The 17,121-nt window shown below is 34.8% G+C and overlaps 1 protein-coding gene across 10 annotated transcripts in view; it reads left to right on the top strand.

Annotated features, from left to right (window-relative positions):
• The first annotated feature begins 2,260 nt into the window (after window positions 1–2,260).
• unc79 (UNC-79 domain-containing protein) overlaps window positions 2,261–17,121 on the top strand; it is a 59,696-nt gene continuing 44,835 nt past the window's right edge. For 3 of the 10 annotated variants that reach the window (XM_022069170.2, XM_022069168.2, XM_022069169.2), the window contains exons 1-14: window positions 2,781–2,898; window positions 4,462–4,581; window positions 5,190–5,351; window positions 5,522–5,692; window positions 6,924–7,016; window positions 7,885–8,070; window positions 8,643–8,872; window positions 9,574–9,788; window positions 9,901–10,157; window positions 10,989–11,127; window positions 11,470–11,646; window positions 14,982–15,105; window positions 16,102–16,249; window positions 16,566–16,735. In XM_022069170.2, the coding sequence (XP_021924862.1) occupies window positions 2,862–2,898; window positions 4,462–4,581; window positions 5,190–5,351; window positions 5,522–5,692; window positions 6,924–7,016; window positions 7,885–8,070; window positions 8,643–8,872; window positions 9,574–9,788; window positions 9,901–10,157; window positions 10,989–11,127; window positions 11,470–11,646; window positions 14,982–15,105; window positions 16,102–16,249; window positions 16,566–16,735 (2,229 nt within the window). In that variant the 5' untranslated portion in view covers window positions 2,781–2,861. Of the gene's footprint in view, window positions 2,623–2,771; window positions 2,899–4,461; window positions 4,582–5,189; window positions 5,352–5,521; window positions 5,693–6,923; window positions 7,017–7,884; window positions 8,071–8,642; window positions 8,873–9,573; window positions 9,789–9,900; window positions 10,158–10,988; window positions 11,128–11,469; window positions 11,647–14,981; window positions 15,106–16,101; window positions 16,250–16,565; window positions 16,736–17,121 lie in introns of those variants that run through there. The other 7 variants (XM_087357352.1, XM_022069164.2, XM_022069167.2 and 4 more) reach the window with 6 other exon arrangements.

Genomic DNA, 17,121 nt, shown 5'->3' with positions numbered 1-17,121 from the left:
CCTTTCTCAAGAAATACTGTCTATTAATATTGCTACAAAATGTATGGATCTTTGTCCAGTGCCTGCACTAGATTGTACTTGTGAAATTCAGGTAAACAATAGGAAATTGTTGATATAATTCGTGAACCAATTCTCATTTATTAAAAAACTGCATATAAAATTTACCATGTTCAGTAAAACCTTGATTGTACAGACCCTGATTTAATGGACTTTGAATTTTACAGACAACATTCAAAGGCTTCCCCCCTCACATGCCTGCCAAACTGCGACTGCAAGCTACAAGCCACTCTGCTTTGAGAGAAATTCAGAATGACTGGTGCTGTACAAATCTCTTGTTATTATTACTTTACTGTATATTTATGATACATTACACACGTAAATGCTGTTTTCTAAAACTTGTTGCCATTTATGTGCCAATGTGCTTTTTATCTCACTCTTATTTACAGCTATTTGAGGTCTATTTTCTTTTTCAGCTTGGGTTACCAGGAGGTCCAGCTGGATGCAAGACCACTCATGGTTAAAAGCATTCTGCTGGAATGAAGTACCTAAGAACCTTACCAATGGCACAGTTGTCTTAGATGATGGTGCATTTATTTGTACGATTTGAGGTTTTCATGGCGGTTCGTCTGTAGATGGCTGTCTTTTGGATTGCTGTGCTGTGTAGTCTGGTAGAAGTTTACCAACATTTCTGAGGTCCTTGCTGCCTCCATCATTAGCATGATTTATTTGTTTATTTAATTATGCTGTACAGCATTGATAAATAGTATTTTCAGTGTTTTGTAGTGGACAGAGAATGATCTGTTATGTGAATTGTTTAAGAATGTGTATTTTTTTAAAATAAAATCAGTATAAGAGGAATTGGCTTAATCTTCTGTGTACAAGTGAAACTATTTATAATGAACCAATAAACCAAGTCACATACAATCAACAATACCTACATTTCCCCAGAAGATGGAGTGAGGTCCTCTGCAATAACAGGGTTTTCAAAAATTATTCATATAGAACACTGAATCTTGATAGGGGGCATATGTGAGTGTGGCTGTTTAAAATATTATCGACTGAACTGAGCTACCAAAGGGAGGATGATTATGGTGGCAGAGGTCTGCATGGGCTGAAATTTTAGCATTTTACCTGGCCCAGCCCAAGCCCAAAGTTTATCTTAAAATATGTTTCCTAAACTCGATTTACTTTTATTCCAGCGCAAATTTATTAACAGTCTGACTCATATCATTTACTTATATTTATAGCTTTTTCAGTAGCTCAGACTACATAGCGATGAATGAGAGGATGATAGTGAATAAGGAATTGGAAAGGTTGTATAAGGAAGCAGTCATGGTCTAATTGAAGGTACTATCCTGGCATTTGCTCCTAGTCAGGATAGCTGGTCTCTGGGCCAAGATTTGTGCACATGACCTCTCTAATATGAAGCAAGTGTTTCGTTCATATTTTTCTTGTTTTTTGTTATGCATAAATTCCAGCAGTCATGAAGGAATTACATGACAACACTCTAGACATAGAATAGAATTTATTTACATTCCATAGACCCATCATATGCCTAAGCCAAGGATGTGGATTACACCATAATACAAATGCAATACAGTAAAGTAAATACATAGTTTTAACAGCTATTTGTAGACAGGGTATAGAATATGTCATAATACAAATACAATTCAGTAGATTAAATACAAAGTTTTGACAGTATTTATAGACGTCAGATATAATACAGTATTATACCAAATTAATTACATCATTATTATATGTATTTGTAATAATAGAATTATTGTTTAAAATAAATTCTACTAAGTAGGAGTGAGATAAGAGATACTCTTTTAGTACTGGCTTAAATACTTTGTCAAGATTTAAACTTTTTGTGGTAAGAGGAATATTACTGAATAATTTAATCCACTGTAGCAAACTCCTTTTTGATATTTGCTGAGATTAGTGTTTGGCACATGGAGGTTATGTCTGCATCTTGTGTACATCTGAATTTTAAATTTTTCCATGTTGTCCACATCTCTGGTTATTTTGACGTTTAGTGGACGGTACATAGATATGAGACGGCATGTTTGTAAGATGTTATCTCGAACTATATCTGGGGGGGGGGGGTGTCCACGATAACCCCAAAGAAAATCAAGTCAATGAGATTTGTTTTCAGAGCCAGACTTTGCCAGGCGCATACGATAAACACAACTGCAAAATGTTTTGTATTTGCGAAAAAAGAATGGCCTGAGAAATCTCGAATTGGACAAAACCTTGATTGCTGTCATTTGAACTTGCCATGAACCTAACATTATTTGTGCTACCACGCCGGGTCGGGCTGAGGCTCAAGGACCAAGTCTGGGCCTGTGCAGACCTCTGTGGCGGTCGAATAGTAAATTGTAATATCAATTGAACAGAGCTACCGTCTCTGATTATAACATTAGTACAGTAATAGATGGTAGAGCTATCAGTGGGTATTGATTTATAGTACGTGCTGGGAGGTGGGTGATGTCAAAACTGACATTGCTGAGGAAGATATGCTATAGAAGTGAACGTATTTTAGTTTACCAGAATTTGAATAGAAATTTAATAAGAATTTTATAAGTTCCTTTGAAAACAACATGGCTACAAGAGCAGCAACTTGTAAGTTGAAAGATAGCGGAACGTGTTGTGAAATAGTTTGTAAATTCTTCCTCTCAAACTGCCCAGTTATGGTTTGTTTTTTCTCGGCGATTCATATTCAGTTTTTGGAGGTCTGTTGCTTCTTTCACTTCGTAGTACTGGACGGTGGAGTGTGACGATGGGGACCGTGTTGTTCCGAAACGTCGGAAGTCATGCCCACGGTATCATAATCCAGAAGAAGAAACACGAAAGTGCTCTGCATGCGTTGGAATCGTAAACATTTAATACGCAACAAAAGTAAACATATCTTTCTACATGTTAGATTTCAAAAATAGCAGTACATACACACAATACATTTATTGTTTAATTTTTTCAAATTTAAGTTGTTATTGTAGGGCTGAGTGAGCCTGATAAATATTTCACAAGTGGAGCGCTTTTGTAGTTCTCCAGTTATTCGATGAAATAAGAGAATATTAGAATCATTTTGTTTCCCAAATAAATGTTCATCTTTAATTAAAACATCTTGAATGAATTAATGAATGAATAAAAGTAGGGTTGGGGCTTACATAGTGGGATCTCATGATAAGTCACTTGGTTTCTTGAAGTGCTATCCAAGTGACAATCTTAATTCAACCAAGGTCTCAGAGTCATGTAGGATATGTGAGGCTATTTCTGTTTTGTTGTGGCACCTTCCACAGATGTGCTGTCTGCTGTCTTGAATTTGAAGCGGTGTCCCTTTAAGTGACAGTCCTATTGACAGGCCTGTCACTTGTCTTGCCCAGATTCTATTGAGCTTGATAGCTTGACAGTCCTTTGGGCAGAGGGCTCAAAGAGAAAGCTCTTTGTGTGTTTGTCATGGAGTCAACTGGCAATATTTGTAGCAGTTTCTCTACTCTCTATCGCTTATAGCATGCCTTGCAACTCTCAGAGATGCCACAAGCAGGCTCAGGTCCTATGAATGGGTGCAGGGAGCCCTTTCTTGCATCTGATCAGAAATCTCATTTTCTTTAGTCCCTTATGTCCTGGCACCCACAACAAAGTACAGTTATTCATGCCAGTTTATAACAGTTATTTACATTTTAAATGGCATTTTACTATGTTTTATAACATAAGAAGATAGGACAGATGCAGGCAACATCTTTGTAGTGTCGTGGGATTCAGTGGAGAAGCGGGTTGATAGAACAGTCTTCAGTTAGGCCATCACTGGTGGAATAATCTACTAGAGACATAGTCTTAAACAGGTGGTTTATTACAAGTGAATAATAAATAATATCTTTAACAAGCATTGCTGCTTGAGGTTTAAGCAGTAGCTGACTTACTAAAAGCTATGTACTGTCAATTATGGACCTGAATCACAACTTGTTGCAGTATTTATACTGATCAACAAGGCATGTAACCTTACAGGATATTTCCAGAAATTTTCTGTATTACAAATAGTTCCTCCTTCCTGGACCTGCCATTTTCTCTGTATTCTACCATTGTTTATGAGTTTGGCTACCTGCCTTAGCTGGACTTTTTAAATGTGTGTGTGTCAGCATTTTTCTATGTTACAAGTATATCTTGTTTACCAAGCTGTCTGTTATAACAAAAACAAAAAACAAGTTAAACCACATTACAAAATATCTTATGCCATATGAAATATGCCTTATGATTATTGTAGAAGACAATATGCAAGAATTAACAATGCCCATATCAGTAATACTCATATACAACATATCGGTAATGTTCATATGTAACATGCCATCAGCGCATGTATACTGACAATGTCCATATACAACCTAGTGCCCATAAACATTTTGTTTTATTTTGTTAGAAGAAGAGGGTTAAATTACATTAAAAATGTTTTCTTTAATATATCAGTTACAGCAAGAATACGCAATCTTCATGATTACCAGCTACGTTTATTGTATAACATCATGCCAGTTCCTTCTGGAGTTGACGTAGCAAACACGCTGAAATATTTTTCACAGACGCTGTTGAGTAAGTATACCTAGTTTGGTATCAGTGATAGATAATTGTAAGGAACATTCTGTACTTTGAACTTATGACTCTGAGTCAGCTTAGGAGTGGCATAATAAATGCCTTTAACCCATGTGAAAAGAACCAAAAAATAAATGATGTTTCACACAATTCCTCTAATATAATATCCTGAATAGCTCACTACTTCACCCTTCTTATGTGCAATATATTTTAGCACTAGCTTTCCAACACTTTAAATTTATGTTCTTTCCCATGTTTCACTACAAAATAAGCAGAAGAACTGTTGTTTTGTTTGTGTGTGTAGATCTTTGCACTTTTTAAAGTAGATAAATGTAATAGTTTCAGATCTGGGTAACAACAAAACATTTCCAGAATGTATTCTTCCTTTTTTATAATGAATCTCATTTCTGTTTGTTTTATGACAGTGTAGTTGATTTTTCACATCATGTTTATGAACTTCTCATGCATTCATTTAAATCAGCTTTAGAAACTTCTCTATTTGAAATATATTACATCAGTGATGCAAATAAAATTATTCTTTGCTTCTTGTAGGAAAGAGTTGAAGGACAATTTGCTCAGATTACGTAAATTATAATTTTGATTTCCAGCTGTACTGAAGGATGTCCCAAGCTCACCAATTGAAATGTTGAAATCACAGGAGAAGGATTCTGTACGTCTTGGGTTGTATCCGAATCTGGACTATAAAGGACTATATAATGCCATGGTGCAGCTAACAGATGTTGTGCCTCTCATTCAGTATGGGCTTAATGGTTTGTATGGTAACCAATTTTTGTGTCAATTCAGAAGATTTTTTAATTGAATATGTCTTACTCTTGTGTCTGGAATTTGTTAAATTTTTTTTTATGTCTTAGTATGTCATCCAAGTTGCAGTTCTGTTATCATAAAATGTCACTAATGGCAGTGCCTTGCTTTCTTACAGTGTTTGGCCAAGCCATGCTGCAGTGTTTGGGCTGTCTTCTTCCTTTCTTGGATCATGACATGATTGATACTCTCCCATATATGACTGCTTCTATGATGGCAGTTCTTCCCAGTGCATTACATCAGGAAATTGTAAATTCACTGTGCTTTTATATACTGCCATTTACTATAAGTAAGTTATTAGGCTAGAATCATATCTTGTTGGAGTATGTGTTTAGAAACATTTTTAGCTTATAATTTTGTCTGTTTTATTGAATGTTAAACAAGAAACATATACCAGAACAGCTTGTAACTGGTGAATTGAGGAAATATTTATATCAATAAAATTATGGATGAATTATTAAAAGAACTGTGAAGGGCATACTGGCAAATGGTGTCCTACAAGGAGTTGCAGAGGGAATTTTAGAACAAGTGTGATGGGTAGGTCAACTTAATTACAATGCTGCATTTAGAAACTGATAAAATGGAAACAGCACAAAGCCACCTGTATTGGTAACAGGCAGTGAGAAGCTGTCCAATCCATTGGTACAGGATGTAATGGAGTGGCTGCTGGCATCACCTCCTAAATTATTGCTTAAGCTTTCCCAAGAGACTCATGTCTCCTGCACTACATGTCAAACAGCCGCCAAGAAAGTGATATTGCACTTTCACTGTATGTCTGTAATTCAAAAAATTGCTTCCAGTAGGAAAGAAGATATATTGGCATATTATGTGTGGATTTATAAGTTAATGATTTAACATCCAGTGATTGTAGGTCTCATGATTTAGAGATTGAGCATGATTTAATGTGTTAGAAAGCCTATGTGCAGTCCACGAGGAAAAATTGATGCATGGAATGCCATTACACACCCTAATTATCAGACCTCTTTTCTTTGTTTGCACCAGTGGCACTCACAAATCTCAATGCTTTTGTAAACCAGTTGAATGAAGAGAACTACCTGCTGCTTCCAGCAAAGATGAAATAAAATTCAACGTGTCAAATGAAAGAGTGAGGGAAATTAAAGGTTTTTTGAAACTGGGTTAGCTCACAAGAAATTCAGCTGACATGGTCCCCAGGTTTAACTCTGCCAGATTCTTTCCTGTGGAGTCTACTGAAGGAATGTCTGCACATGATAGGATCAGGGACAACTAATTTCATTACCTTGTGTGATAGGAAGCAGTTGTACAAGGACTGACATATGCACCCACAGTACTACATATGTACTGGCTTTATTGCCGATAGCGTGGGCCCTCTGATGAGAGGAGCAAGCAGATCATTGTGTACCTTTGTGAAACAAGGGTCAGGCAATTTTATTTTATTGATTATTGTCCTAGTAATAAATTTCTGTTCCCTGTCTTACCTTTTTAATGTATATATTCAGTATTGCTTCACTTGAGGCTTTATATAACTGTTCTTTTCACAGCAAGGCGTGATGTTGATGATGAACAAGAAAATTATGCCAGTCAGTCAGTCGCAGCAATTATTATGATGGTGTTTCAGTACTCTGAAGATCCAGGTGAGTGCTTATGATTAACCATTATAACCCATAATTACCATGCCATAAGCTTTGTACATCAAGATATATGTATCTGTGGGTTACTGCTGGAATGCCATCAATGGATTAAAAGCGCAGTATGATTGCATTAGGATCTGTTGGGACACTCATATAATGATAAATCATCATACTTTTGGGGCTTAATTGTGTTTCAGGGGGGAAGTATGTAAAAAAGAGATAAAGGACTCTCTTCTGTGTAAAAATTGCATTAAATTAATGCATTATGGGGTGATTGAATCTTACCAGCTGCAGAACTACCCAACAGATTTTTATTAAATTTTCTGTTGAGTTCCACTCAAAGTTTCAGGCAATGTTTGTTGTATTGGTCTATTATAAAGCCTACTTTACATATAACTGAAATCAAACTTAATGCATGTTCTCAAAAAGGGTTAATTTTACAAATGAGTGTATAACAAACACATCTCATTAAAATAATTAAAGAAGTGGAAAAATCATGTATGTCTGTGCTGTTACTTTGTTTTCAACAATAGATTTGTGTCTGAATTAATTCCTTATTGCTGTCTGGTATCCTTATTGTATCAGGCCTGCACATCAACTTACCACAGCATTGTCATAAGTGTTTTGTGTGCTGTGATAGAATTCGTACTCTGTTTTTTTGTAAGATATATGACCCCCAGTTGTCTCAGTCTCTAACTCTTTATCAGGTTGTGGAATTTTAGCATGTCATATATATGACATTGAACTGTACAGGATTAATAATTAGATAGAATAACCGTAAAATACATAAATACCATAAAATCATGGTACGTCAACATGAAAATTTAATGTTTGTAGCATATTACATTGCTGTAGTTGCACTTATCAACAGCACATCATTGCCAGCTATTGGAATGCCTGATGACCAATAAGAAGACTGTGGTGAAGGATTTGCTTTGTGTGATCGCATATGGTACTTCTGGAGCAAGATCTTCTGCTGCTAAGCTTCTGTTTTACTACTGGCCAACATTTAATCCTAACTTATTTGATCGCAGGGTAGTCCTACAGAAGTTCACTAGTAAGTAAAGTCAGGATCTATGTAATGTATTCCCTTTGCTTGGAAGGCAGAAAGGGAGGAAGGAAATAATATATGATTACTGAAATGTTGTTGAATTGCCTTGATTATGCTGTTTTCCGAAAAGGAAAATAGAGTTTTTGTATGCTACATGGTTCCAGAATTGATTGATTAAAATAAAATTAAAGAGAAAGGCTATATTGTTGATGTTGTATAAGAAGGTTTAGAGAAAAATGAGTTTAAAATTCTTCTGTCTTGATTCCGCATTTTAACCCCTTTCACTGTCGCTTGATGCTCTTGTGTCTCATGGCTCCAGTCTTGAGTGCCAATGTTGCACATACAGACCATCACAGTCACAGTGGCTTTGCCTTTCTGAACTGATCAGCACTACTGTTTAGTTTCTTCTCACTACAGTGGAGATTGGAGTTGAAGTTATATGAGCATAAATTTGGATTTGGATTTAGTGCATTTTAAGTCTAGAGATCATGTAAAACTTTGGTTAAACATACACCAGACATACACATGTACAGATGTAGTTAATAGGAATATAACTGATACTGGAATTTCTATGTCAGACTTGGTTCCATTCGTCTGCCAGCGAGACATGTGTCCAAATGCTGGAAATGCAGAGGCAGCCAAAGTATGTTATGATCACTGCATCTCCATTACATTTGCAAGTGATAGTCCGCCTCCACTCTACCTCTGCATTGAATGTGCTAATGAAATTCACCGTGAACATCCAAATCAAATGTTTTTTGATATTCTGCATGCTATGCAGCAGGTGTCTATGACCTGTGAAAACAAGGTTAGTCTGTTGTTATGTTTGCCTTGGTTCTTTAGCAATGATGTATGTTCTAGATGTATTGGATATGCACAGGACTGAAACCGAAAGAAATAAACAAAGGGATATTTATGTTAAAATTGCACACATAATAATTTTTTTCTGTCAGAAGATGGCTGATGGTCTGGGTCTGTGTGAGATGTATTTCTTACCCATTCCACTTCTTATACCAGTATGTCTATCTGTCCCTCAGTAAACAACATTTCTCCATCTTTTATTGAAGTTATCACTGTCTTTTAAGGAAAAATTAAGTTAAGGGTTAAATTCAAAATTGTACCTGTTCTTTGTGAATCCTCAGCAAACATTTGTTAGCACATCCTGTTTTCACTTCTGTTAAGATTTTGAAGTATTGTCTGTTTGTTTATTTATTTATCGTTTATTTAGGATGGTGTCAATAGCTCGGACTATATAGTGCGCTGTTAAATGTTTTAATTAGAATTTGCATATATGTAACAAACTATTTGCTACACATTTAGGAATCTGGAATTTGATTCCTTGAAACACCAATTTCCTTCTTAAACGGTTTCCATGAATTCAAAGTTAATCAATTTAGGTGAATACCTAGCTACAGGGATTCTCCGTTTTCAGTTAATGGACACAATATAATGGTACAGCAGAAATTTAATTTTTATTTTGACAAACAAATTGCTTTCTACATTTGCCAGAACTGTCGAGCTTCTGATAAATATGCAGTGTCTATCTGCTTCTCAACGGAATGTGCCAGCTACAATGGAAATCATCCAATTCGTTATTGTCAACAATGCCACAACATCAGACATAACAACCGACGTGGCGGTGACCACATTGTACACACTAGCTTGCCTCAGCTCTGGGATATGGATGCAGAGGTGCAAACATATATGGTGGAGTCAATTGTCAGGTATAACATCTTGAATTATGTAATCTTTGAACTGTTATCAGTTTCCTTCACTTATCTCCTTTTGAGCTTGAAATTACTTTAAATACCAACAAAATTTTTTATGAATTTTCAGTCTGCTGAAAGAAGCAAAACCCTTGAATTCGGTTGCAAGTAAGGATTCAACAGATATCCATTCAAAAGCATCACTTCTGAATGTGATTACAACTGAGGATCCAATTCCCCTGGAAGAACGTCAACTACTTGGTCGGTATGGTGTCTGGTTGTTGGTTGGATTGTGTACTCCTCACGAGGACACACCAGCAGAGATTCTAGGACGCATCCTTTCAATGCTTTTCCACTGGTTTGACGTCACATCATATACTTTTGAAGGTTAGATAATATTCTCTTCTTTTTTCAACATTTTTCTCATCTCTATTTCAGATAATTTAATAGGAGACAAATTTTAGAAGATATTTTTATGTAGGCTTACATTCAGTGTTAGTGATATTTACTTTTCTTTTATAAGTATATTTCAAAAAATTACTTTCAAATATCACTGAGTAGCTATAATATGTCTGTGCTAGAAACAGGACCCAAACTGTCTGACTGATTTTGTTTATGCTTGGTATGTTAGATGCACGCTAAATTTTATTTACACATTTTGATTTAGATTTGGTTAAATTTATTTTATGAACCATTTTACTTTAAGGCCTAATTGAATGGTTACATTTTTAGATGTCACAAATTATGAAGAAACTTCTTATGTTGAATGTGTTACCATATTGAAGTTCTGTTTATTTTATTTCATTTTAAGAACCTACTTCAACATTTATGTTTTTATTAGCCCTTTTCTAGGGTGCCTAGTTTAAAGAGGAACTGAATAACTAATTTTACGCTACCAGGTGCCTGCATGTCAGGCTAAAACAGGTAATTTTTTTTAATATTCCAAGAAATCTACAGGACCTATGGGAAAATGTTAAATGTGTACTGCACAGCATGCCACATGATACAATTCAAAGGATGTTGGGAAACCTAAACCAACAACTAGATGTGTGCCTTCAACATTATGATCCTGAAGTTGAGAATATCTTCTACCATTTTACAATGTAAAATGTTTATTTCATGTAGGTTTTTAATTTATTTAGAGCTGCTTTATATTCAGGTTTTTTTTTTTATAATAGACCATAGATTATGTTGGCTATTTCTGTTGTCACAACACAGATCAAGAGAGCACTTTGGAACGCCTGAAAACAGAATTTGTGTGTGGATGGTTATCAGATGTGTGCAACTCCCACTTCAAGGTGTTTGTGTCTTGCCTCTTGCCTCATCCCCCTGACTATGCTCGAGTTGGTGGCCACTGGTAAGTTAACGGAGTGCGGAAACCAAGCACAAAATTACCCGAAGTTTTTACAGTAGTGTAAAAGTGTGGACTGTAGTATTTTGGGTTGTGACACAGTGTAGGTGGTTACCAGCATTTTTGAAAAACATGTTCACTTCCTCTCTGAAGGTACCTAATTTTTGTTGTTGTTAATGTTGCACTTGAAATTTAATGAAATTACAAGATATGGCTCCAAATGTCAAGGGTGAGTGATTAGCACTCCTTTATATTTATGAGGTCTGGGGGCATTAATGAACAATCAAAATAAATGATGATATTTCAGACTGGAAATGTTTTTGTTCCATATGTCTCATCTTTTCACAGGGACACGCTGGTATCACGTACTTCACATCTAAAAGATGGCCTAAGCCGATTATTTAGCTTGGTACCATATGAAATCATTACTTCTGACATCTGGGATTATGTAATGCCACATTGGATGGAAGCTGTTGTGAATGATGTCCCAGAGAAGGAACAGCATGAATTGAAGAATTTGCTGAGGTCTGTCACCACTTTTGATTTCAGTCCATGCATTATTTTTCTGCATCCACATGTTGCAGCATGTGTGTTTAGAAGATTTCACAAGCAAGCTTTGTACAGAAGGTTGATAGAAGTTCAGTCTTCTTTGGGTCAAACATGTTTCAACTGATGATAGCAATACACTTCACATATTTCAAGCTATGTGGTTCTTGTAGCTACTAACTTAAACCTGCAGGTGTCAAAATTGGAACACTTCACATATACAAAAGCAATGTGATTCCTCTAGCTTAAAACTTAGATAACTTAACTGTAGTTGCTAGCTATAAGATAACCCTTTTTTCACAGTAGAGAAAGTTCCTGAGTAAAATAATTTTGTTACTCCTCTATATAAAATTGTTATACCTCCAGCTGAAACAAAATTCCCCCCTCCATTTCCCAGTCACCTCATAATAAATAGCCCATTTTAGGACCACAACATTTTTCTTGTACAACTTGCACGTACTAATTATCTACCATTCCTGTATCACCATACAGAAGTGTGATATTTCCTGGATGCCAGGCGTTATTAGGCCGTTTGGCATTTCTGATAACCATTAGTTAAAACTGGAAACATGTAGTTTGTAAGAATAAATGCATCAAGTCTCTCTTGCTGCCATGTAGCCTCACATATTTATGTTATTTGTGAAATTTATGAAACTTTTGTTTAATATATGCAGTTATTGTAACATTCATACTACTTCTGAAATTATTGTAACATGTACTTCTTCTCTTGGAATATTTTAATATCTTGTTAATGTTTTATGGATATGTTCATTTCATAAGGTATGTCACAGTTATAATTTGTTTTTCCATGAATTTATGAATCAGTTCTTTTAACATTGTCTTTATGTGTGGATAACGTGACTCCTTATTTTTGGACGAAAATGAAAGTACAATCAGTTTCTCTTGTAGTGAAGTAAGTATGGTAATTTCTTTATTACAGAGTTGTAGGATACTGTAAAATACATATGTACACATGCCAGAAATGTGTACATGGATGTTGGTATGTATGTCTGTCTGTTTTTGACAAAGTAGAAATTAATTTTTTAGAATTTTCCAGAATCTAGAGAGCAGTATGTTGGTATTTTCATATGGTAAGATGAAATAAATATTACAAATTTATGGCTTTTAAATTATGAAACAAAATTTCAGTTGATTATTCTGAGGATGCTAAAAATATAGTCTATTTTAAGGTTAGTAAGAGGTACTTTTTAAAAATAAATTTGTTTAAATTACTAGTTCTGCTACAAACATATAACTTTCCATGGAATTTTAACGCCTGTAAGATCATTTATCTCTTTTTATACAGTTGCTAGGTTGCATAAGAATGATGGTGAGTATAATATATACATTATTGAATTAGTTGTTAATTCATTGCAGACCGTAATGATATGCATTGTAGGTTGTCATATAAGCATTGGTTGGCATTGCTTTTGTGTAATAAGAGCCTCTTGCTATCTTTTTTTCAGATTACACTTGATAATTTAGATGATGTTGTTCTACTGTGTTATGAAATTCATCTTTACCACTCAGTTACTTTCTTCTTTCCAATTCAAGCTTGTGAAACCTTTCAGGAGAGTTGAATTCAGTGATGTAGTTTGTATGTCTTGCATTTTTGTCCCTAACCTGGATGCTAGTAATTGGCTCATTTCTGTTTGTGAGCATTGGGGCAATTGTGAAATCACAAAATACTTTAAATTCTTTATTTAAATTAGGGTGATGGGATTTTTAAAGTGAGAAAATGGGTTTCTCAGACTGCAGGAACATGAAAATGAGTCTTTGTTTATTTAATGTATCATGTTTGCTTCTAAACAATGTTGCAGTTATACCTTAATGCATGAAATTTTTTTGAAATTATATGATGGGTTAAAGAAAATTTTAATAACAAGATGACCACAGATTTATTGAGTGGTTCTAAATTGCTGTGTTGCTCTATTTTTCTGTTGTAGTTGCTGATCAGAGACAATATTTTAAAGTTCATCTCCCAGATTTCTAAAGGCATTTTTCAGAAGGTGCCTTTATAAATATTCCTCTAGGACAGAATGGGACTGGTGTACCAGTTTTAATTTTCCAGCCTAGTAGGACCTTTCAGTCAAACAATTAAAAACAGGATATTTGCTTACCCTAATCTGGATGCTCTGTAGTCATTTATGTCATTGCATTGTTATTTAACATTATGCTTTGATGTTATATGTGTTCTTTTGATTTTTAGAATCATCTGTAGCTGCAACATTTGATCTATGCTTTTGCATTTGCATGTAAGTATCAAATTTATATTATCATCATACTGCTATGTATTATTTTAGAACAGGATGAAGGGCACATGCTGCAATTTATGTACAAGTTGTTTATTAACAGCTCAGATCAGGTAAATTCTGTTAGTTACTTCCCGAATATGAAAGGAAACCCTCACATACATCCTGTTCAACCTAATATTGGGAAACCAGTAACTCGAAGAACAAGTGCCTGTTTCTGATTTTTCATGTTCCATATGTTGTTACTGCCCTGTTGACTTCTGCTGATCTCTTGTAAATTTGTATGTATCATACTGGCATTGCAGAGCTAGTGAACTTAAAATTGTTGCATGAACAGTGTTAAAAATTAAATAATGTGCTGTTAGGGTTTTACTTCCCTTTATTCCAATAACATTATTTAACACTCTTGAACTAGTTAATATCAAGAAATTTGATTTGCCTATCTGCTGCTATCTGTGATATTTTTTAGATCAGTTGATTCAAAAACTGTATTATTACACAAACCTATTCCTTATGCAAACCCAAATTTAAAATGTTACTTCTCTGAAAATGTCTCCATCACATGTCCCTTTCTTATCTTCCAGACAACCACTTCACCTAGCCCATCATACACACTGCTAAACAGTTATAGGGTATTAACATCATTTACCAACAACACAACTTCTATTGTAAAACAATATTGTTTGGTGGCTACAGATTTTGGCACACATGTGCCATCATGAGGCCATTGTAAGGTGTTTCACAACTTCTCATCTAAAAGGAAAGGGATATATTGGCTATAATGTAACTATGTATCTCAAATAAGCAATTGGAAAAAATAAAATACTAGTATTATCATGTTAGTTTCGTTTGCCTGAATACATAATTGCCGCACAGCAAATCTGCCATTTAGCTCTTTCTTCAGCAAACTCCCTGAAACATTTTAAAAATGGATAACATAATTTTTTAAATTTTTATTTCTTAATGTAAATGTTTTTTTTTTATTGAATGGTGTGGATTGTGACCTTATAGTTTTACTGTCTTGTGTTTTTAGCTACAGAATTCTGTTACTTTGTGTTACAGTAAAATGCTGGATCCAGACATGAGTCCCCTTGGATTTGATGCAAAGAAATTGTACCAATTTGTAGCTGTGCGTTTCAAGAAGACTTCAGCTAAGGTTCAAGAACAGGCTTTAAACTGGTTGCAGGTAAGAAGGGTACTCAGATTCTATACATACTGTTTTATGAAACTGCTCACGTTATTCTCTTTAAAAAGAAGTCAGAGTAGTATGTTAATATAGACCTTGATTATTGATTAATTATTGCTAGTTATTCACCCAAACCAGGGTTTCTTAACCTTTTCCAGACCTGGGGTGACAATCACCCTTGCTTATTGACTCAGGCTGCAGAGTTATAAATGAGGATGATTTATTTGAAGTCAAATGGAGGTCTGTTAAAAATGCTACCAACTTCCTATTATAAACAAATTTGCATGTTACTCATTAATCATCTTTAACAAAATCAATCATTGATGAGATATTTGACACTGCTTTTGCAGAGCAATGTTTCAGTATCATTAAAATCTCAGGTAACAAGCCATGTCTGTTATGGACAAAAGCTTTTGTCCATAACTGATATGGCTTGCTGTCTGAGAATATTTTGAGTTCAGTTGCCATGAAAGCTTTAATTCTTTCAGTATTATAATCAGTTGCTGTTGTAATTCATGCACTGCTGCTAATGCTGTTCGGGAAGTCACATCCTAAGTTTATGCTTTAATGTTCTTCATCAAGCTGTAGGTGCACATACTGAGAGGTACTGCCAAATTCTGATGATATGAATAAAGTGTGTTTTCTGATATCAGGTAACTGTCTTTCATCATATAGGAAAGAAATATGAGGGATGGAAGGGAAAGAGATAAAGGTAAAAAATGCATAATGGAAAGGAAGAAAGAGTGTAAGGGATTAAGATATGATAGAAATAATTCCCCATTGAATTTCCCTGGGCATTTTGCACTTGTAAGACAGAACACTAACATTTAATTAATATTGCTTCATGCTTTTGTCATGTTGCACCCATTCAGTAAGGAGGAGTTCTGTCTCATTTATGCTGTTTTCAAGTTTATTTTTATTAATATATTGCTCTTCTTGTTTGGAAATGGAAGCTTAACTTATACATTGTATATTTGGTTAATGTTTGGTTCTCAGATCTTAACAGTGCTGGACATAGTGATCCCACTTTCACAGCTGTTTGCTATGTTTAATGAAGGTGTCAGAGTGATGAAGGGTAATTCCAAAGATGATAAACCAGTCAAGACATATAAATATGAGGATAGTGGAAAAACAGACAGTCCTGGTGAGTGAAATTCGTGCTTTTCTGAGTGAATTTGTAAAACAATGGACACTGTATTTATTATTCAGTCAGAGTGTTGTCATTTGCAATTTATACTCTGTGACAGAACTGAATGCATAAGTGGAATTACAATATATCCCTAATTCTGAGTTCAAGAGGTTATGATTATATATGCTGTTCATACTTCAGACTTAAAAATTGTTGAGTGTAATTTTTACAAGTAAAAGTTTCATAAGTGCTCTTGTTACCTATGCCATGTTTGTCTGTCTATCTTAGTTAGTTTTATTTGAAATGAAAGCTTTGCTTTTATTACATATAGTTAAAGATATGGATGATATATCTCCATCTCCTGTAAGAGAAGATTCATCAGGAAACACATCTGGTCTTTCTGATGATGAGGCTCCAACTTCACGACATGTTGAATTTGAGACAGATGCTGAGCTTACCTTGTCATGCTACATCCTCATGTTGGATGTTCTGCTCAGACAGGTTAGTTAAATATAAGATGATAATGCATGAGTAAAAGCATGGTAAAGTATTGGTCTTTTATATTCTGATGAAATATTGCAACAACACAAATTCACCCTACATCTTGCTGATGAAGGATTGACTAAGTTTCTAGCTTTGCTGCAGTTTTTTATATCCTTTGCTACCAAATTTTTAAGTGAAATTAAGCAGTTGCATTGTTAATGACACATAAATTCATTCAGTGTTAGAATATGTTTTACATTTGTAGATGTAATAAAATCCAAATAATAGTGTATAGTACTTCAGTTGAATCAGTGTAAATTACTCAATAGATTTTAAGGTTAAAAAAGGAAAGTATGATATGCCCTTTCTTTATGGTGTGTATATCTTTCTTCATATTGTGTTCT

The sequence above is a fragment of the Zootermopsis nevadensis genome, unplaced genomic scaffold (genome assembly GCF_977971745.1).
Source record: "Zootermopsis nevadensis isolate Lab colony 2312 unplaced genomic scaffold, Znev_1.0 Znev_ptg000028l, whole genome shotgun sequence".
In the NCBI taxonomy this organism is placed as follows: Eukaryota; Metazoa; Arthropoda; class Insecta; order Blattodea; family Termopsidae; genus Zootermopsis; species Zootermopsis nevadensis.
Note: the sequence above shows the minus strand (reverse complement) of the source record. Positions and strands in the feature narration are given on the sequence as shown.